The sequence below is a fragment of the Mixophyes fleayi genome, chromosome 3, assembly GCF_038048845.1.
Source record: "Mixophyes fleayi isolate aMixFle1 chromosome 3, aMixFle1.hap1, whole genome shotgun sequence".
Taxonomy (NCBI): Eukaryota; Metazoa; Chordata; class Amphibia; order Anura; family Limnodynastidae; genus Mixophyes; species Mixophyes fleayi.
Genome location: NC_134404.1, coordinates 238,364,355 through 238,388,004, shown reverse-complemented (window position 1 = coordinate 238,388,004; position 23,650 = coordinate 238,364,355). Strand labels below are relative to the sequence as shown.

Below are 23,650 nucleotides of genomic sequence, written 5' to 3'. Positions count from 1 at the left end.
GACTGAAGTGTCTTTTACATTTCTATCCCCATTACTGAAGTCATGTTGTCTTACCTGTCAGTCTTTGATTAAATCTTGGTCTCCATGAAAATGGCCACCTCCATAGGCATCAATTCGTGGATATAGGACACAATTTCTGAACTGTGTCATCATGCCACAGATGGCGAAGCCAACAACGTCTTGTACTGGTTCAGCATCAGGGAGAATGCCAGACTCTTCAGGGAGTGAGGGAGATCTCCCCTATTTCAGGGAGTCTCCCTGACATTCAGGGAGAGTTGGCAAGTATGACTTTAACCCCCGTGCTACCAATTTAGAACCATGAAACACATAAATTAACACAGGTGGTTGGGAATATGTTCCTCCAACTGGTTTGCAGGAGAGGGGTTTAAGGCCTAAACAAATTTTAGCTTTTAACTTCTTTAATTCAAACTTATGAGAGCTCTGTTAAAGTCAAACTAATCCAGACTAAAAGATATACTGAACAGATTAGAAGGGGTTGTTTTGAAATATTTAAAGATAAAAGTATTTACTTTGTATACATATATACAAAATCTGCACATTTTGCGGCAGGGATGGACAAAGTTTTTGTATATGGTGGCCACAGTTCTGAACTGAGATGAGCCAGACAGCAGTAAACTTCCAAATCGTTCCCATGCAAGCACTGTGCATTTAGATAAGGCCAGTGGTCGAAGTGAAAATTTTGAAGTGGCACTATGAAAAATGTAAATTAATGGAGTTTGATAGATTTACAAGGAATGCAGGAGGAGAAGTGGTGCTATGGCATACCACCATATACACCCCCACTTCGAACACTGAACAGGCTTTAGAAAATGTAGGGGACATGTTAGAGGAAAGCCTGCCGCGGAAAAATGTGGGTGTGGTTCATACCAATTCTAATGTGTTTTATACTTATGTGCATTTGGCTGTACTCTGGAATATTGTTCAAATTCACTGGACATAATTGTGCATAACGGACAATAAACTGAGCACCTGACGCATCAGAGATAGTAACAGGTACATAGAAAACATTAAATGGCACATGAGGTACATTGGATACTCCAGATGCAACAATGTGGACATCAATGTAGTGCAAATACCAACATTTTGTACACATATCGGTGTCCCAATCACGATTTTATGCTATTCAACAATAATATAATTACTTGACGGTGCTTAGTGGATAAAATGCCCTGCAAGTACCTAATAACATAATTGCTTGCTGGAGATAGTTCGCACTGGGATGGAAATTGAAGTTTCAGAAAAACGGAGACAGGCGAGTTGAAGAATGACAAAAATCATTATATGCAAATTCAGCCCACGGAAGTAAGGATGACCAATTATCGTGGAATTTGGATATAAACAACTGAAGGAATGGTTATTGTGACTGGTTTACCCTTTCCATTTATCCATGTGGATTGAGGATTGTAAGCAAATGACAAGCTAACATTAATCTCCAACAAGTTACGAAAAGATCTCCAAAACTGGGTTATTAATTGAGAACCACAGTCAGAGATGATATCTTCACAAAGGCTATGGAGATGAAACACATGTTGGACGAACAATGAAGCCAGAGTTTGGGCATTAGGTAGTTTAAGCAAAGGTACGAAGTGGGCCATTTTGCTGAAGCGATCCATGACCACCCAGATAGTATTGTGGCACGATGACCAAGGTAGATCTACAATGAAGTCCATCTAGAGATGTATCCAGGGTTTAACTGAAATAGACACAGGCACTAATTAACCCGAAGGACGACTCCTGTAAAACTTACCTCTAGCACATTCTTCACAAGAGAGGACAGAGTGGGCCACCAAACCCAGCGTGAAAGAATCTCGATAGTCTTGAAGATCCCTGGATGTCCGGCAAGCCTGTTTTCATGGTATTTGGCGAGGATCGGTTTCCTAAGATGAACAGGAACAAACAACCAGTCTGTAGGAGTTGCTGATGGGGCAATTCTTTGGAATTGATGAAGCGTAAACCCAAGGTCTTGGGTTAAACCAGCATGAATTGAGGAGGACAGAATGATGAGCTGAGGATCAGAAAAAAGGAGCATGACAGGACATGAAGCTCTGACAGAGCATGGTCGAAAGGTGATAAAGAATTTGAAATGGGTAAAAAAGAGAGCCCATCGGGATTGTCTAGAATTCAAGGTCTTGGCTGCCTGAATGTACTGAAGATTTTTATGGTCCGTGAAGATGATAATTTGATGGATAGCTCCTTCCAACCGTGTTGCTACTCCTCTAAAGCCCATTTGATGGCTAATAATTTGCAGTTGCTTACATCATAATTGATCTCGGAGGCCGAAAACTTTCGGGGGAAATATGCGCAGGGATGCAGTCTTTAATTCCCGGGGTCCTTCTGAGAAAGAATGGCACCAGCCCCCAAGTTGGAAGCGTCTACTTCAACAATAAATGGGAGTTCCGGGTTTGGATGTCTGAGGACTGGAGCAGATGTAAAGGCATCCTTGAGGGCTGAAAAGGATGCCAAGGCTGCCGGCGACCAACTAGTTGTATCAGCGCCTTTACAATTAAGAGCAGTAATAAGGACCATCAGTACTGAAAATGAGCAGATGAATTTCCGATAATAATTTGCGAAGCCAAGGAATCTGAATGGCTTTCAAATTCATGGGAAGCACTCAGTCCTGAACTACACGAACCTTGTCAGGATCCATTGAGAACCCACTGGAGATGTCATAACCCAAGAAAGATACACAAGTAACTTCGAATTCACATTTTTTGAGCTTAGCATATAGATGGTGCTGGCGAAGTTTTAGGAGTACCTCACAGATGTGCTGACGATGCTGAATAAAGGACTGTGAATAGATTAGACTATCATCCAGGTAGAGCACAACACATTTACCTAAGAATTCTCGCAGGACATCATTAATTAAATCCTGGAACACTGCCGAAGCGTTGCAGAGACCGAATGACATAACCAAATATTTGTAATGCCCTGAGTGGACGTTAAACGCTCTTTTCCACTCATCTCCTTCTCTTATCCTGATCAAGTTGTAGGTACCCCGAAGTTCAATCTTAGAGAAGATAGTAGCTGATTTCAGTTGGTCAAAGAGTGCAGAAACGAGAGGAAGTGGGTAGGTGTTTTTGATTGTGATTTTGTTCAGGCCCTGAAAATCAATGTAAGGCCTCAAGATGCCATCTTTTTTAGCTACAAAGAAACACTGAGCTCCTACCGGAGACTTAGAAGTACGAATGAACCCTTTCTGAGGATTCTCCTCTACGTACTGTTTCATTGCTTGGGTCTCAGGAATAGATAGGGCATATAAACGTTCTTTAGGCAATTTAGACCCGGGGAGAAGAACATTTGCGCAATCATATTCTCGATAAGAAGGAAGAGTGTCCACCTTACATTTAGAAAATACATCACAAAATTCTTGGTAAGGAGCAGGAACAGGTTCCAGACTAGGACGAAGGACTCGAAGGGCCAAAGTCAAGCAGGAGGATGAACACTCCTGACTCCAACGAATGATCTCCCCTTTCTTCCAATCGATATTGGGATTATGGCTTTGAAGCCAAGGATGCCCCAGAATCAAAGGAGCAGAAGGACACAAGATCAAATAAAAAGAGAGGTCCTCAGAGTGAAAAATACCCACAGACAAACGTACAGGTGGAGTCTTAGTAAGAATCCTGCCCCCGATTAAAGGGTTACCATTCAATCCGCAGATGGTGATGCTTGAGTCCAAATTAATTGACGGAATACTGAGAGTCTGGGTCAACTTGAGGTCAAGGAAATTACCGGCTGCACCACTATCAAGAAAGTCAGAAATATCAGTGGACTGGACACCATAGACAAGGTGTGCAGGAATCAGAACAGAATTTTCTGAAGAGATCATTTCAAGACCTAGGCGCACCTCTTCTCCAGCACCTAGGCCTGATCTTTTCCCCGGTTATAAGGGAAAGTACGGAGTAGGTGGCCCTTGTTGCCACAATACATGCAAAGACTTAAGGAGCGTCGCCTGGAACGTACTTCCAAAGAGAGGCGATAGGCACCTAACTGCATAGGCTCAGGAATGTCTAATGATGCAGCATAAGAGGTTGTCAGGAAGCTGGAAGAGACAAATGTATCCCTTTCAGCTCTTCTTTTCTTGATCCTACTGCATCATATTCACCAAGGTAGTTGGTATCGGATATTGACTAAGGAGTCTTTGATTTGTTCAGAGAGCCCGAGACGGAATTGACTCTGGAGCGCTGGGTCATTCCACTTGCTATCCGTTGACCATCGCCTGAACTCTGCACAATACTCTTCAGCAGTGCATTGGCTTTGCTTTAAGGCCCTGAGATGAGACTCGGTCGAGGCCACACAGTCAGGGTCATCATAAAGTAGACCCAGGGCATAAAAAAAACCATCAACAGACTGCAAGGAAGGACTCATGGGGCAAGACTAAATGCCCAGGGTCCCCCTGGAGAAGTGAGATTATGATGTCGACTCTTTGTTGCTCCGAGCCTTAAAAACGAGGTCTTAAATGAAAATAAAGCTTACAACTCTCTTTAATATTGCAAAATAAAGCTTTATACCCAGAAAATTGACCCGGCAGATTCAATTTGGGTTCCGCAGCAGGTGACGGAGAGGCCTGCTGAGCTTGTGATTTTCTTGAATCTTCTTCCTGAGCAGACAACCAGTGTGATAGGCCTTGGACAATCTGAGACAAGGTCTGGATCTGGCCTGCCAAAACCTGAGCTGGAGAGGGGTTCATGCTGTCATCCATGAACAAGTATGCAACATAATGAATGGCCGATTTTATAAATAACAAAACTCCAACTGGATTTAAATGCACTCTCCTATTTCTCCTGAGAGGCCAACATATAAATTAATTAATTTGCTTGCGTGCACGCCCGGCTGTGAGGTGTCCTGAACGTTGTCCTAGCAAGGGTTGGGCCAGAAGAGGAAATTACATTGTCATGGTGACGCCCGAGACACCACTGGCGCTGGAGCACAGGCTTGTGACAGAAGGTAAGTGCTAATTCATTTGGTGAGGTGTTAATGAATTGTTATTTATCAATAATTAACTACTCCCACAGCAGAAGAGAACCGACACAGCGGCTGTTATTGAAAGCCTTAGGCTAGGTACACACTACAGTGTTCTCAGTCGATTATCGGGCCAATTAGACGATGAACGAATAATTGACCCAATATCACAGTAGTGTGTACCCTGGAACAATAAACAATTATTGTTCCAAAGCACATGACATCATTGATTGAGATTTTCAAAATGAACTGAAAATTTCACTCAACAATGGAACAATGTCATGATTTTTTCAGCCGATGGTTATAACAGATGAAGAGCACAGATCGGAAGGTAAATCTTGTAAACTGTGTATAGTTTATACACATGAATCAGCATGCTGATTGGGACTTTTTTTTTTTTCAATCGTTGGTAAAATTGTAATAGCTAACACACTGGTCGAAAATTTCTGTAGTGTGAACCTAGCCTGCTATGTAGAAAGCGAATATTATCAGCCGAGGTCCCAGCAACAAGTGCTGTGACCCTTTTTAATACAGCTGAAAATGGGGGTCCCTGTAAGGTTATTGTAAATGGATAGAATTTTGTTAAATTCATTATAATTTGCAATGGAAAACCCCTTTAACTAATGGTTTAATACTGAGGTATTAAAATGAATATCCGATGCTGTGACTACTACTGCAATCTTATTTTTTATTTCCAAAGTTTTCTTTTGACTACTTAGTTTTAGTATATGGGTTTTCTATTAAATTGGAACTAGGTTTATCAGACCGTCAAAAAGTAAAAGTAGAGGAGTTGTCCATAACAACCAATCAGATTCTAGCTATCATTTTCAGGAATGTACTAGATAAATGATAGCTGGAATCTGAATTGCTGCTATGGGCAACACCTAAACTTTTCCACTTTAGAAGGTTTGGTAAATCTACCCCGGAATGTTAATCATTGATTTGGGGTGACATCTATATTAATTAGTAGTCTTATGTGTTACAAGCATATCAGATTTTTTTCTTACTAAAAGTACTATACAAACCCCCATGTCTAAATTGGTCTGCTGATATTATGTGGTTCATTACTACATTGGTTTTAAGATTCTAAACCAGCCACACCTAGGGGTAAATGTATCAATCTCCGGTTTTGTCAACTCGGGGAGTTCGGCGAGATGACAGCTAAAATTTTCCCTTTACAAGGCAGCACCGCTTTAAATTTAAGCTGTACTCCCACGAGTTGACAAATCCGGAGATTGATACTTTTACCTCCTAGTGTGTTGTGGAGTTGAGTTATGACACCACATGTGTGTTGTAATGCAGCAGAGAGTTCTTCACGCCTTACTAGCTGATTTGTGGGCACACGATAATATTTGTTCCCCCACAGGGATGGTGTGGCACAAAACAACAAAATAGCTCCAAATATGGTGTTGGGAATTATAATTTGGGTGTGTTGAAGACCAAGAGTGATGCCACCCTCCTTAATGGAGAGGTGTCATACATAAGTAGCTGCCAGCTTAGTGCTACTGCCTGACTTGAATCTGCTGGTGTAATGGACTTTGTTGGAGTAGTGGGATAGAGGAGTTATAGTGTCCAACCAATCAAATCCATGAGAGCTGGTGAGAATTTTTTTTTTCTCCTCACTGCTTTCTAATTAGATGAGGTTATTTTTCCATGTTTCCATGCCAGATCAAAATTGAGAAAGGGAGACTTGAATATAAAGGAATAGATTAGTTGCTCTTGAAAAACACAATTTTTCATCTCACCAACTGATGCAAAAGTAAAAATGGAAAGTGTAGAAAAACGATATAACCACTTGCCTCATCTTCACTACTGTTGTCTTCTTGATCATCCTTAGTCTCCTCCTCTTCATCTTCAGTTTCACAGCTTGAGCTTTCTTCTTTTAATTCTACTTTCCAGGCAGCAGGTATAGTTTTGGTTCTAATAAATTCCATGGCATGGTCGAACGCTTAACAATGCAAATAGTAATTAAAATATTAATCAATATACAAGATAATTAAGTGTATAGCAGAACACATGTAATATAACAGAAGAAGACGAAGAAGAAATAAATGCTTACAATGTTTTATACTAGTATTCTACATATTTAACAGTCTTTACATTGACATGTAATTTTCAATATGCCATTGAAATGCTGTCATGTGATGCTTAAAATATACATTTAGTAAGTTTGCTACATCTATAGTAAACAACCCCACCGCTAGGGAGAAGCAAACTGTACATATGAAAATATTTTGTTATATTTACTGTTCATACATTTAGAGAAAAAATAATAATACAAAATTAGATTAAGGCATATACAAATTATAGGGTAACCAGAATTTAAAAGGGCTTACATGTGTTCCTACTTGCTACCAATTTAAGTCCTTTTTTTTTCTTTTGCTCACATATCTATCTGACAGTTATGGGCAGGTCAAGCAGTACAATTATAGTATGCTGCTGTTTCCTCCTCAGCCCATGGTAGTGGATTTGATAGGTCCACAGACCTATTTTTCCATGAAGGTCTCCTTCCTTTCTATACCACTGTGATATGCTATATCTGATAGCACGTTATAATGACAAGAGATTTGCATGAATATTTAGATCTACAAACTTGTCAAATTAGTTATCATGCAGGCTGGAGCAGAGACTTTAGCAGCATAAAGCGACTGCACACCACTTAATCAGAGCTGGAGAGTGGTGGTCAGTGGGACACAGAGGGTGGTGGCATGAGGGGGATTTTAATTAAAAAATGTTTTAATGGAGAACCCTTTAAAATTTTTGTTCACCTGTAAGCGAGGTTCATTCTGCTTCAATAGATTTCCTATCAAGTATGAAAGAACCAGTATTCTATAAGAATAGGGCTAATTGATATTTTGAATATATGTGGTATATACTTGCTATCCTATTTGGAGTCACCTTTGACCTTTATCGTATGTGCATGGAAATGTGTGTACGTTCGTAACTGTTGTTTGTTTTGTTTACATTGTGTATAATGCATAATAAAAGGAAAATAGAAACACAGCAAACTCTGAAAACATATTATATCATCAAAATTTGACAAAAGGCTTTAAATGGGTTTTCTACTTTACATATAACCTCTCTAAAGTACTTTGCTGTATTTAGCAGGGAATTGGCACTGGATCACTCAGTTTCTGTGTTACATCTCTCCTGCTACAGTGAGAGCCAAGCAGTGCTAAAGAGGATTCGCAGAGGGTCTGATGATATTGGATGTTGGTACCCTGCTGGATACAATGAATGGTAGCGGTTCCAGTAGAGGAAACCCCACCAACAGTATTGGGAAAGGAGGGGATGTAGTGGAAATTATATTAAAAGTGGAACACGCCATGAAGGTCTTTATACCGCTGTAAAGCGGTATAAAGACAAATATTATATTTCCTTAATCAACATCTTTGTATTCCCATCATGAGCCTTCATAATAATGACTTTTACACCCTCAGCATCTGATGTACAGAAAGTGAGAACTTACAAGGGAATTTGCCTTCTTATATTTATAAATGAAAGTTAGGTTTCATTTTCATTCAGACAACCTTTCAAGTTAAAAAGGCAATAAAAAAAAGCAATAAAGACCAAATTTAATAATAATTAATTGTTGAATGACCTGGAACCTTTTATATTGGAATTTGTGTGGTGTTTATTTTATCCAGTTAATTTAACTGCACAACTATAGCACTGCATTTTCATAATGGCAGGCAGATTCTAAATACGCAGTATATTTAAAATAGGGTTGTTACCAGTAAGAAATGAGGAGTTACGCTTTGAAAAAAACATATATCAATTCACTGCAACCTAAGTGTTTTTATGATGAACAAGCATGGGGTACGCCATTTCTTCTTTTTTCCATAGCAAGCCTAAGCGTCTTCCAGAATGTTACAGGGGAAATAGATACATCAAAAATACATGTTTTTTTTTTCGTTTTATTTTAAAGAAAGAGACACAATGGTATACATACAATAAACATTTTTATCCATATAGCACAATCCCAAAAATACATAATTTATGCCCGCAATGTTTCTGTAATTGAGAAAAATGCTCTTTGAAAAAAAATAATAAAATACAGGATTATTGCTCTTTAACTGGTATGCTGTAATGTAGGATAACAGGCAGCGACTGCACAGTGGCCCTAGCACTAGTAAGGTTGATTTCTCTCTCACAATTCAGGAAGTTGAATAGAAGGGGGGAGAAAACTAAGGGGTATATTTACTAAACTGCGGGTTTGAAAAAGTGGAGTTGTTGCCTTTAGCAGCCAATCAGATTCTAGTTATTATTGATTTAATACATTCTACAAAATGATAGCTAGATTGATTGGTTGCTATAGGCAACATCTCCACCTTTTTCAAACCCGTACTTTAATAAATATACCCCTAAGATTATAATATGTATGTTTCTTCATAATGCCTTTAGGAAGTTATGCCTTTAATACTGCTGGACAATTAAAAATGGGTCCTAATACAAGCCACATACAATTCAACTATATTGTGTTTGTAGGTGTGATGTCTTTTTGAATGTGCAAATATACCTTTTTCCCTCTAATTGTACCTTTTTCTAACATGTAGTATAAACTTTGTTTTAACCAGAAGAATGTTCCACAAACACAAATACATTTATAGTTTCAATTACTGTGAATATTAGAATTTCCATCACAGTGGCAGAGTGGTAAGCCTTGCTGCCTCCCAATAATTGGGTTATGAGATTTATTCTGACCAGGGCCCTATCTGTGTGTAGTTTGTTTGTTCTGCCAGTGTTTGCGTGGGTTTCCTTCGGGTGCTCCGATTTTCCTCCCAAAATCATATTGGTAGGTTCATAGACTTCGGAGAAAAAAGTGACCCTAGTCTATGTGTGTTAGGGAATGTAGACTGTAAGCTCCAAAAGGGGAGGGACTGATGCATATAGCTACCAGTCGGTGAGCTGGCTGCTGACAAAATTAGCCCCGGGGTAATTGTAATAATTTGCGGTTCTATCAAATCAACGAAATTCTGCGACTTTGCTGGCATAATTTAAAACAGCAATGTGTTTAAAGGCAATACTTGCCTTTAAACACATTGGCGTTTCAAATTTGGCCGGCAAAGTCACAGAATATTGTTGATTTGCTAGTATCGCAAGTTATTACATTTACGTGTGTGTGTGTGTATATTTAGACTGTAAGCTCCAATGGGGCAGTGAGTTATATTCTCTATACAGCACTGCATAATTGGTTGGGCTATATAAATAAATAAATAAATAGATGATGATGATGAATAAGTAGAATGTTCTGGATACAGGATGTGAATTGAGAATTCCAATTGGATAAAGATGGTAAGAAAATGGCACTGTTTTTTTTTTATTTGAGCTACACTATTGCATCAATAAATTTTCCTTTTCTAATATCATTTCAAAGAAAAGAAATCCCAGAACAAACTTCTCTTACCTGGCTTTAAGATACAGTCACTTTTAAAGGAGATGTCACCAATGTCTTGGATATCGGTTTTTGCAACAGAAAAACTGTAAAATGTAGAAAGATTGTTGTAATCTACATTCCAAAGCCAATATACCAACTATACAACAAATTTGAATTTACTTACAATTTGCCATCCTTAAATGAGCGTATGAGAATGAAATCTTTTTTAACAGCTATATCATCTCGGCAGTCTGGTGATACTACCTGTTAAATGAAAATACATTTATATATAATTTTGTTTCCGCTCAAAGATTACAATGAGAAATAATCAAATTGTATAGAAATGGAATCTTTTGCTAGATGATTGAGAATACTGACTGAAGTGGGTATAAACATGAAGTTTTGGCTATATAACGTTTAGAGCAGGCCTGTCCAACCTGCGGCCCTCCAGATGTTGTGAAACTACAAGTCACAACACCTGGAGGGCCGCAGGTTGGACAGGCCTGGTTTAGAGTATGTCTGCCCAACTGACAGCTAGTCTGCTGGATACATGCTGTCCATGGGGTATATTTATTATACTGCGGGTTTGAAAAAGTGGAGATGTTCAGGGCTGCCAAGAGGAATTCAGGGCCCCGGTACAACAAATTCATGGGGCCCCCCTTATAGTCGAGTATGCTAAAAAATGTTGCTACATTTTTCAGAGGTGTGATCATTCATTTGGGGGCATGGCAAATGCGCCATTGGGGCGTGGCTAACACATCAAAATCACTAGGCTCTCAATTCGCCGGAGCTTCACATATGTCCAAGCACTCCTGACTTTCAGGACATCTAGCACCACAGTGTAGTATAGAAACAATGCAGTGTGTACACAAAGAGTTCAGTCTTGGCCTGCACCTTACATTGGGCAGAACACTCACCAAAAATTGACATTGTCCCTACTAGAATCACAACATTTCACATACTGTCCTGCTCTCTCCTACCTGTTCTCACTTTCACCACCTGTGGCTGCATGTTTCTTTAGTTGCGGCTTGTCTGGATCCTGGAATGCTGGAGGCCCTATTTGGGAAAAAATGGCTACATTTAGATAATTCCAAACAACCCTGGCATTAAATCAATACCACCCACGATTAATAATTAGGCCTTCCTCCAGCTCCAATATTACAATAATGTGCCCCTTCATCATCGCTTTTGCCCCTTCACCTGGCTCCCCGTCATCACACTATACTATGCTGCTCCCCCCCTTTTTCAATCCCACTGTGCCATGCCTCCCCCTTTTTAACCCCACTGTGCCATGCTGCCCCTGTTTTTTAACCCCACTGTGCCATGCTGCCCCCATTTTTTAACCCCACTGTGTCATGCCGCCCCCGTTTTTAACCCCACTGTGCCATGCAGCGCCCCATTTTTTTTAACCCCACTGTGCCATGCCTCCCATTTTTAACCCCACTGTGCCAGGCTGCCCCCTGTTTTTTAACCCCACTGTACCATGCTGACACCTGTTTTTTAACCCCACTGTGCCATGCTGCCCCCCTCATTTTTTAACCCCTCTGTGCCATGCCCCCCTCATTTTTTAACCCCTCTGTGCCCCCGTTTATTAACCCTTCTGTACCATGCTGCCCCACCATTTTTTAAACCCTCTGTGCCATGCTGCCATCCTCGTTTTTTAACCCCTCTGTGCTATGCTGCCCCCCTTGTTTTTTAACCCCTCTGTGCCATGCCCCCCATTTTTTAACCCCTCTGTGCCATGCTGCCATCCTCGTTTTTTAACCCCTCTGTGCCATGCCCCCCCCATTTTTTAACCCCTCTGTGCCATGCTTCCCACCATTTTTAAGCCCTCTGTGCCATGCTGCCATCCTCGTTTTTTAACCCTTCTGTGCCATGCTGCCCCCTTGTTTTTTAACCCCTCTGTGCCATGCCCCCCCATTTTTTAACCCCTCTGTGCCATGCTGCCCCCATTTTTTAACCCCTCTGTGTCATGCTGACTCCCCCACGTTTTTTAACCCCTCTGTGCCCCCTCATTTTTTAACCCCTCTGTGTCATGCTGCTCCCCCATTTTTTAACCCCCCTGTGCCCCCCCATTTTTTAACCCCTCTGTGCCCCCCTTCGTTTTTTAACCCCTATGTGCCCCCCCATTTTTTAACCCCTCTGTACCCCCCCTCGTTTTTTAACCCCTCTGTGCCCCCCTCTTTTCCTCCCTTCACTTACCTTTTCTTCTTCCTTCTTTCTTGGTCTTCTCTGCTCCTCTGTGCTCCATTGCTCCAGACTGACTGAATGCTGGGACTGAATGACATGACGACGTCACACCCGGCATTGAGACAATCTGAATGGAGCACAGAGCAGCAGAGAGGAGGGACACCGGCGCCGCGATCACGTGAGTATGGTTTTTTTTTTAACTACCCTGCTCCCCCCACCAACGACCGAGCCCCCCCCAAATAAAAATGAAAAAAAAAAATAAAAAAATGTAGTTTTAAAAGAAAAAAGAAAATAGTCGACGCAAGGGCCCAGGCCGGGCCCCCTGACATGCCCGGGTAATTAGTACCCCCCCCCCCTCGGCGACCCTGGAGATGTTGCCTATAGCAACCAGATTCTAGCTGTCATTCTGTATGTAGAATGTACTAAATAAATGATAACTAGAATCTGATTGATTGCTATAGGCAACATCTCATCTCCACTTTTTCAAACCTGCAGTTTAGTAAATATACCCCCATGTCTTTTCTGTGGCCATCATGTTTCCCAAGGACACATCTACATTCTCACAGTCCTTGTTATTACTTTAAAGTGAGTCTATTCACAGAGAAATCACACATTTTGTGGCTTAAAGTACTATTCATGAGAATGCAGCTTAACACAATTCTCAAATAACTGGTGACATAATTGAGGTATGAGGAACAAGACAGGACAGTCTTGTTTTCTACCACTGTAAATCTTTTTCCCATTACATTTATCACCCAAAATGAAGCAAGGAGTTACAAATTGAGCAAACTTCATGTAACATGACTGCATTATTAAGGTAACCACTGTAGTTCACAGTGCACACAGAGACACAATGGGGATGCATGTATGCAAGGCCGGATTAACCAGAGGTCAAACTGGGCTACAGCCCAGGGGCCTCGGGCATCCAGGGGGCCCTTGAAAGTGCTCAGCAGCATTATTGATTGGTGCGGGGGCACGGGCACCCCCGGCCCGATCAATGCAACTGAGCCTGTCACTGTAGTCCTTCCGCGGCGCTCAGTAATCTCCTTACTGAGAACATCTCGAGAGAGTGAGACTATGACAATTATGTATAACATATTAATAAAGCAGTGTGCACATGTAATTTTTACTCAGGTACAAAAAATGGCAGGGCTTAACAGTATTAAAGTACTTGTCCTATGCCAGGTCAGACATAGCGAAGGACAAATGCAAGTTGCTATTGGGGGGACATTTATAAGTACAGAGAGTGCAATTTTGAAAATGTATAAATCATTATTGGCCATTTATTTTCAATTATTTTGTGTTTGCACAGTATTTCGGTTTTTAGGTATGTAAATCACCCCGTCCAGCCAGAAAAAATACAGCAGAGTAGAAGTCTTCTATTCTGTTATACCGAATTGGACTTATCAAATTGAGTCTTCTATGGCTGTGAGGTGCAATGACTGCACTAGCATAAACAGTGTCACCTGGCTCAGTCTGCAGCTGATGGAGGGGGTCTTGGGAGGGAACAGGACAGATAAATAGGGGTGTTTGTACATAAATGGGCACCCCTTTAAGCTCTGGAATATACAAAGTGGAGGAGTTTTGTACTTTGTAGCCTAGCTTACTGGTTTTTATATGATAAAAGCCCTATTGTATCATTTCTAATCCCCACTAACTGTATCTACCATATCTTTACAGCGTCCAGCTTTGTGCGTTTTATTTGCCATGGACAATTTGTGTGATTTTAAAATACATTTTAACCCCTTTTGTCCACTGTTAGCCTCAATGGAAATATTTCCTAGTTCTAGTCAGGCTCTCAATTCACTCATTGTATAGTGGTGTGCTCTTCATATTGGGGTCCTTTAGTCCTTTGCAAATAAAGATAATATAATGCAATGATTGCATTATCATTTACATGACACTGAGATCATTGGTTGAATATGTAACCTCAGACTGAAGGGTTTCCTTGAACCTATAACTAAACCTATTAAAAGTGACAGATCTTACAGAGCTCTTAAACCTAAGTGCAATGATGCTGCGAAGCAAAAAGAAGTGGTTTGTTGCCTGTATGAGTTTACTGTGAAGGAAACTACCCTACCAAAATCTATCGACACTGCAATATGGGTTACTGATGGAGATATACATTCTGCTTGACCTTTAAACTGAATGTTCTATATTTCGCTCTATGGGATAGAGGTAAGTACACTTCCCTTGCATGCACAGAACGAGAAGGTGATGATGATCCTAATGCATCAAGTGAAGCAGAGATGCAAGCTGAAATCATGAGTTCTACATCTGGGATCCATTACGCCTTTATTCGTTTCTCTGTGCTTCCCTGTAGAGGAATATGGCTTCTTTTGACTTTGGTCCTACAAAAGGACTTTGGATTGTTCCTGGCTTTCAGTCCTACATACTGTTAATTTGCTCCACACTGAAGATGATACTTACTTAAGATGATTGTAATAACAGACAGCTAAATAGGGAATTTTGATATTTTTTTGTCCAAAGGTTTTCTGTGCACCAAAGTTATGTTTGATTACATTGCTGTGGGTTTTCTATATCAACAATCCCTACAATATCCTAGTCATATTAGACCCAATATACTTTTGTTGTTACTGGTTCATCTCTCTCAGATGAAAGCTGTTATACATTATATAACACTGAACTACAGTATTATATCTGATCTTATATAGGTAACTAAATCCATTTATATATTGTGCTAATGTCTGGGAAGTCACAATGAAAAAGTTTCTTCTTGATATGGTTGGCACTCATACCCCTATATTGCTGTGTCATATGCTGGATAAACTGGGGTTGAGAGAATATAAAGACCTTATATCACTGGGTTAATGGGCAGAATTCTTAGGTAATAATGTATTCAATTTTCTACTATAACAGTGGTGTCATACATAATCAAAAAGAATGAACTAAGAACATTTATTCCTCTCCTACAGATACTTCTCCATCCACAAACCTTACCCTCATCACACTTTTTTTTATGACTAACTCTTTTTCCCTCCTAAAATACAAAACTGTGTTAAAATATGTTTACATTGTTTTTGTTACTGAATACAGGATGTACCTCATGTGAATACTTAAAAATAAGAATTGGTCTCTTAAACAGAAGTATTGATTTTATATCCCTAAACTTACCAATGCTGGAACCCAAGCAATTTTCTTTTTGTCTCCAATGTTCAAGGAAACACAAACAACCTTCCCTAGTAATTCATCCCCAGCTTTGTCCTCGTCTTCATCTTCATCACTTGAGGATGTGGATGACTCTTCTTCTGGACTATAATATAACAAAAATATTGTTGTATAAATGTGAAAAAAGATTTCTGCAAGACATATAATGAAAACAAATCTTACAACTGCGACAAACTGATATATTATTTAAATCCATCTCATGCATAATTTAATACAGGAATTGGCTCCACAAAGTAAGGAGAATTTTTATCTATATTAGTAGGAAGTAAGAGACCTGAACATGTATAGAACAACATTGTCCATTTGGTCATTACCCTAGACATTTCTGTAGCTAATGCACCATTGGGATTCTGCATTGTATTAATGTCAAAGTATTTAAAAAATGCAGGATTAAACATTATGTGAGCACTGCCATACTGAAAATTATATGAAAGGCTTAAAAGCAGTAACTAACTGATGGAAATATTTGTTTTTATTGCATATTTTTACAAAATAAAATATAATTATGTAAAAAAAAAGATGTAAAACATGTATTTCTGAAAACTTAAAAATACTTTTTTGCTAACTGGAAATAGATATTCTCAAAACTCCTCAAACTCCTTTTAATGAGCTATGGCTGCTGTCATGGTAGCCAATAGGAAGCAACCAATCACAGTGCAGATTATTTCCTTGTAGTTTTTATAACAGCACTAAAGAAGCCGAGAATCTAACAGAAATAAAAACAACATGCTTTTTTTTTTTGTGTCCTCCTGTTGTACCATGTTCACACTGACCTAAAAACCTTGCCACCTACCAGCAATTTTGTGTGGCAGCGCAAATTTTTTTTACATTCTCAACTATAAGGGGGCCCCATGAAGTTGTTGTACTGGGGCCCTGAATTCCTCTTGGCAGCCCTAGTAGCACCCAGTTCTCGTAACAATCAACTTTCACAAAACTAGCTTTATCCTTTTTGGGTGCATAATTGATCCTTTTTTTATGGATATTGTTAGAATTCAGACATTTACTGATTCACGAATTTTGGAAGGCTGCAGTTCTTTTTTGGTGTAGCATCTAGCTCCCATGACAACTGGCTTTCACAAAACTCAAGAGTCATGCGCCGTGTTTTGGATAGTTTATTCTTTTATCATCTTATGAGTGATTGAGCATGTTTTAGATTTTATGGCTAGTAATACATTCTGTTTGGAATTAATTGGTTCCTATGGCAACAGAGCAGACTATATAGAAATGTTTTACTTCTCAACTCAAAGTTCTATCACATCATAAGGAATTAGTTTCCGTTCACATTTGTTCAGATGGATTGTATTTTTTCTTTCTGTATTAAAGGTTATTGTGCCACATAGGATCCACTACAATAATAAGTTTCGTTTTCCAGTTTAAAACAAAGTGATGTATTTTTATTATATACTATTGTGAGTATTAGGCTTCAGAGGTTATAGCCTATTTTGTTGTGTTTAATTGTCAGCCGTTATTGACCCCTGTTGTACTGTACATCATTTTACCTTAAATGTGCAATTATTTCATAGCAAATTATATCATAATGCCCCACAACATATTAAATTTGATATTGCTAAGAAGTGAAACACGAGGGGAAAGGTCTATTGAAGACATTTGTATTATGAAATCTTAAGCTGCTCTTTTAATTCAGGGCCTGAATGTAGGCAGAGAGTGGACCAAATACATAATTTTAATATTTTGCGTTGCCATGCCAAATCAGCTATCTAATATCAGGCACATATGATAGCGCTATGCTCCCAAGTTTATTACATACTTGCATACTAAAAAAAAAAACTCCCCTCTGGCAAACTGTTTATTTAATATGTGTCTGGTTTTAAATGGCTGACTTGACAACCCTACATGGGATGATTCAGAAAATGTATGACTCTAAATTGTATGATAAAATAGTTTAGAATTATAAAAAAGCGAATTTTGGACCTGTATGTTCGAATAAAAACAACTAACCACAGATCATAACAACACAGCTCCAATTTTGTCAGTTATGATCTTTATCTGTTTCCTGATGCACCACACTCTCCTTTTCAGTATTTGTCATGCCTCTGTATGTTATATTTTAGTTATTATATTTATAACATGCTTTAACCATCACAAACAAATCGAACAAGCCATCTTTAATAAGGTTATATATTTCAATCGAAGTGATGAACCCTGTAAGCCATTTGGAGAAGCAGGAAAAAAGCAGAGTTAAAGTGATAGCATTAGTTGGTTTAGTAAATATATTTAAATTGCAAAAAACATCAAGACTGCTTAAGGATCTGCTGAAAATGAGTGTAATTAACCCAACAATTTGCAGCAATGTGTTTTGTCTAACACTTTGTGTCCACTTTTATAGATTCAACAATCACACTTGGCTACTTTTTGGCTCTCCCCTCTGAGATTCCAGAGGGAAGGTCTAAGGGGCAATTGCAGGTGGCGTGAGGACATGATTGAAGTATCACCGCCTCACTTCTGCTTGAGCATTGAAGTGTTTGTGGGCGTGGGGGGAGCTTGATCACTTATTTGCATCATCAGGTCCACCCACATACGTGCGAAGATGCACAGTGCATCCTCGCACAGCGCAGGCAGGGCCTGATGACGAGTCGCATCATCAAAGTCCCCACCACCTCACAAGAAAGAGAAGTTCCGGGAATATGGCCTACTTTGGGAGTCCAAAATTACTCTCTGAAATTCTTAAATCACCAAATGAATTACGCGCACAGAGGTCACAAATTTATGCTAGCCAAACAGATGCCAATACCACCAGCAATATTGGAAAATTTAGTCAAGGGCTGAAAGGCAGACTAAGTTTAAGTGTACCGGGCTCTATTGTTTTGTATATGCTCAGAGGAAGGTTTTTTTCCCCTCTAACTTACGCTTAAGGACAAAAGGGAAGTATTGAAAACCAACAGTGAAATTGCTCTAAATATTTAATTATGCAAATGTAAGAAAGACGGTTCAACCCCCACCACCAGCATGAGATTCTTGTAAAATATTGTAACAAATCATTACGGATGTCCTCATACCCTTAGCACATAATTGTCTCACACTAATTGTCACATTTACACACACACACACACATATATTATATAACTCTATACATCTCTCTCTCTCATATATATATATATATATATAGATATATATAGATATATATATAGTATATACACAAAAATGGAACATAGGCACGGCGCTGACAATATACAGAGTGGAATAATATCCAAAATCCCATAGGGTTAAATATCACCCTTATATAGTTCTGATGAACAAAAGTCAAGTCCCCAAAAGTTTGAATTGTCCTCCTTAGAAGTAACACTCGCACAATCCTGAATATGAAGATTTCCAAGATAGAGGGAGTGATCTTAAATCGTTCCAACAGTTCACTCTCAGAAAAATATTCCAGCTCGATTAGTTGCAAAGTACATACATGGAAAGAAAAAACGGGTATAAGTGTCATCAATAAAAACACATCTATTGGGGATTCTCAAGTAAAAAATTGGTATGTACCAATGAGCCCAAGTGTGAATGACCCTATAAACTGATACAACACCACGTGGAAGATAGTAACAATAACCCCTCTGGGTACTGACTTACGAGAGAATCAATCCTGAAGGTTAGTGGAATAAGCCCAAAGACATATTCAGAACACTCCTCCTTTTAGGTATTATTCATCATCTCGATATGTAGAATTGTTTGTACCCGAGAAGAAAAAAATTGGATCCCAACAATGGTGTATTACCCCAATATAAAAAATTCTTTTAATACACATGTAGCGCAATAAAAACATAGAACTTCGTTCATATAACCCCAACAGCAGTGCACATCCCTAGTGAGGTTGGACTCTTACCCCGTTCAGGATGGTAATAGACACGTAGAAAAAGTCTTTATTCCTTTTCATACGATCGGAAGCCGGCCGAGCATCTCCACATGTCGCTGATAACGGAGGACGTGTCCAAACACTTCCAGGAACGTGCACCTTCGTTTGTAACCGCCCCTTTCCAACGCGTTTCAATTACATCAATCTTTATCAAGGCATAGTGGTTACACTAAATCCGGTTCCTATTTAACAGGCTTCCTGCCAATAGCGGTGTCCTAAATTAGCATATCATTGTCATGGTGACCTTTCCGGATTCCAGATATTCACTAAGTCCCGTTCAATGGCAAAATTAAAAACAAACCTTAATGACAAACTCTTCTCACGCATAGAATAACATAAAAGCAACTGTATATTTGAGCTAGAACTTTATAAAACAAATGATTGGCTTATTGATTGTATAATAATCCAAGTAGTCTCTCCATGTTCCAAATACAAAAGGTGTGCAGTATGTTAAAAACGCACATAAACTTTACAGGGGGAACCTGGATGATAAGTAAAACATTTATCTCACACATCGTAAAGGATATCATCTATCTCGTGGGATTATATTGACTCCGGACGTTACAGCTACTATTTAGCTGGCTTCCAACCAATTGCAATATCTCAAATTAGCATAAAGTTGTCACGGTAACCTCTCCGGATCGTAAAAGTAAAGTATTCCCAGTTTTTGATCAAAACATGGATTATATTGACTCCGGATATTGCAGCTACTATTTCGCTGGCTTCCAACCAATGGCAATATCTCAAATAGGCATATAGTTGTCACAGTAACCTCTCTGGATCGTAGAAATACAGTCTTCATATTCTTTATCAAAACATGTACCAAGAAGGAATCAGGCTGATCTTGGAAAATAATTTTTTCTGGTATTCTGACAATTTTTACTTACAACTTAAGGGTACAGCCATGGGAACCAGATTCGCTCCGTGCTATGCTAATATGTTTATGGGGCGGTGGGAGGAGAACATCATTCATGCAAACCCCATGCACAGAGCGAATCTGGTTTCCTGGTATCGCTATATCGATGATATTTTTTTTATATGGCGAGGAGATCGTACCTCTTTGATGGAGTTCTGCAATGAACTTAACATCAATAAGTACAATATTCAACTTACTTTTGATGTCAGTGATCAGCAAGTGCATTTTTTGGACCTAGATATTTATATAGAGCAAGGGAAACTGTGTACGAAAAACTACAGCAAACCCACGGACTCTAATGCATATATTTCCATGGACAGCAATCATTATGAGAAATGGCTTGAAAATATTCCCGTAGGACAGTTTCAGAGAATCAGACGTAACTGTACCCAGGTAGAGACTTATAGAGAACAAGACCAAACATTAAAAGAACAATTTATAGAAAAAGGCTACAAAAGCCAGATTGTCTGGAACATTTGATAGATAAAGTACAGAGTGTAGAAAGAGATAACCTCCTTGTACCAAAAACAAATCGAAAAATATGGGATAATAAAGATATGGGGGATTCCATTTATAACCAGGTTCAACACCCACTATAAAGATGTAGAAAAGATCATAAGGAAGTATTGGTCCCTCCTATGTAAGGATCCAGATCTAGGAGATATTATAACGAAGGATCCACGTTTCATATATAGGAGACCCGCCACACTGAAAGACATTTTAGTTAAAAGCGTGAATTCAAAACCATCTCAAACACTTAATAAATCTAAAGGGTTTTTTTAGGTGTGGATCATGCTCAGCATGTAAAAATGTCCAGTCAGGTTATATCAAACAAGTGGAAATTAAATCCAATACCAGGGGTCTAATTTATAAAATAGAAGGCTTTATTACATGCAATACTAAGAATTGTATATATATAGTGGAATGTGGATGTGGAAAACAATACATCGGCAGGACAGGACGTAAATTGAAAGATCGTTGGGGGGAACATATTCGGAATATTAAGAAAGGATACGAATTACATTCATTATCACTACATTGTAAAAAAGAACATCAGTGTGATGTCTCCACCATCAAATTTTTCTGTGGAATAAAAAAAGTTTGGGGTGATTGGAGAAAGAGAGATTCCAAAGCTGAACTTGCTAAAACGGAGATGAAATGAATCTATCAAATGGGAACCCTAATCCCCCAGGGTTTGAACACAGATTTTGAAATCAAATGGTTTTTTATAACTTACCTACCATAGTTTTCTGTTTTTCACTATGTGTTATATGTATGAGAATATGTAGATGGAGTCCATCCAATGTAGGGAGGATTTTTACTTTCCAAGAAATTTTTCTTTGTATTACCTGTTTTGGAGTATCGTTATATCGCACCATAAAAGGTTTTTCTATATTAGGAAAAACAAGCAATTTAATGGCTTTTAATGTGTTGGTCTTATGATGAAATTTCCTATGAGTAACAATATCCGTTTCCACTCAGGTGGTCTCACAATATGTGGGAGGAAAATGTACTATTTATTATTTGTACCCTTTTCTATAGTTGATTTGTGCGTTGGTATTTTTATATCTGGAGTGGTTTTTCCAACAAATCAGCAAGACTTTTATTCTAACAGATGGTGGTTTAAAAAAAAGAAGGTGTTTTTAGAAGATACACAATTTCCTTCATAATATGTAAGGTATATGTGTAATTTATGATTTACTTGTTTTTTTATTGTTCATTTGTGGCTCTTATTAGGGAATTACACACATATTTGGAATATGGAGAAGTATCTCAGTCAATCATATGATTACTAAGTCAGTTACCTGTCTTGAAAAGTATCAGGGTAACCATTAGGTTGCTTATATGTTATGGAATTCATGTGTGGGAAAAGGATGTAACCTATTACTGATATCTGTTTTGTATGGTTGGTACATGTTTTGATAAAGAATTGGGAAGACTGTATTTCTACGATCCGGAGAGGTTACTGTGACAACTATATTTGAGATATTGCCATTGGTTGGAAGCCAGTGAAATAGTAGCTGCAATATCCGGAGTCAATATAATCCATGTTTTGATCAAAAACTGGGAATACTATACTTTTACGATCCGGAGAGGTTACCGTGACAACTATATGCTAATTTGAGATATTGCCATTGGTTGAAAGCCAGCTAAATAGTAGCTGTAACGTCCGGAGTCAATATAATCCCACGAGATAGATGATATCCTTTACGATGTATGAGATAAATGTTTTACTTATCATCCAGGTTCCCCCTGTAAAGTTTATGTGCGTTTTTAACATACTGCACACCTTTTGTATTTGGAACATGGAGAGACTACTTGGATTATTACGATCAATAAGCCAATCATTTGTTTTATAAAGTTCTAGCTCAAATATACAGTTGCTTATATGTTATTCTATGTGTGAGAAGAGTTTGTCATTAAGGTTTGTTTTTAATTTTGCCATTGAACAGGACTTAGTGAATATCTGAAATCCGGAAAGGTCACCATGACAATGATATGCTAATTTAGGACACCGCTATTGGCAGGAAGCCTGTTAAATAAGAACCGGATTCAGTGTAACCGCTATGCCTTGATAAAGATTGATGTAATTGAAACGCGTTGGAAAGGGGCGGTTACAAACGAAGGTGCACGTTCCTGGAAGTGTTTGGACACGGCCTCCGTTATCAGCGACATGTGGAGATGCTCAGCCGGCTTCCGATCGTATGAAAAGGAATAGACTTTTTCTACGTGTCTATTACCATCCTGAACGGGGTAAGAATCCAACCTCACTAGGGATGTGCACTGCTGTTGGGGTTATATGAACGAAGTTCTATGTTTTTATTGTGCTACATGTGTATTAAAAGAATTTTTTATATTGGGGTAATACACCATTGTTGGAATCCAATTTTTTCTTCTCGGGTACACACTACAATTCTACATATCGAGATGATGAATAATACCTAAAAGGAGGAGTGTTCTGAATATGTCTTTGGGCATATTCCACTAACCTTCAGGATTGATTCTCTCGTAAGTCAGTACCCAGAGGGGTTATTGTTACTATCTTCCACGTGGTGTTGTATCAGTTTATAGGGCCATTCACACTTGGGCTCATTGGTACATACCAATTTTTTACTTGAGAGTCCCCAATAGA

The 23,650-nt window shown here is 38.9% G+C and overlaps 1 protein-coding gene across 2 annotated transcripts in view; it reads right to left on the bottom strand.

Annotated features, from left to right (window-relative positions):
• Positions 1-23,650, bottom strand: part of ARID4B (AT-rich interaction domain 4B) — a 184,491-nt gene that overhangs the window by 68,934 nt on the left and 91,907 nt on the right. For both annotated transcript variants that reach the window (XM_075203321.1, XM_075203322.1), the window contains exons 8-11: positions 15,683-15,821; positions 10,542-10,621; positions 10,388-10,461; positions 6,780-6,928 (exon numbers count right to left, since the gene is read on the bottom strand). In XM_075203321.1, coding sequence (XP_075059422.1) covers positions 6,780-6,928; positions 10,388-10,461; positions 10,542-10,621; positions 15,683-15,821 — 442 coding nt within the window. The remainder of the gene's footprint in view (positions 1-6,779; positions 6,929-10,387; positions 10,462-10,541; positions 10,622-15,682; positions 15,822-23,650) is intronic.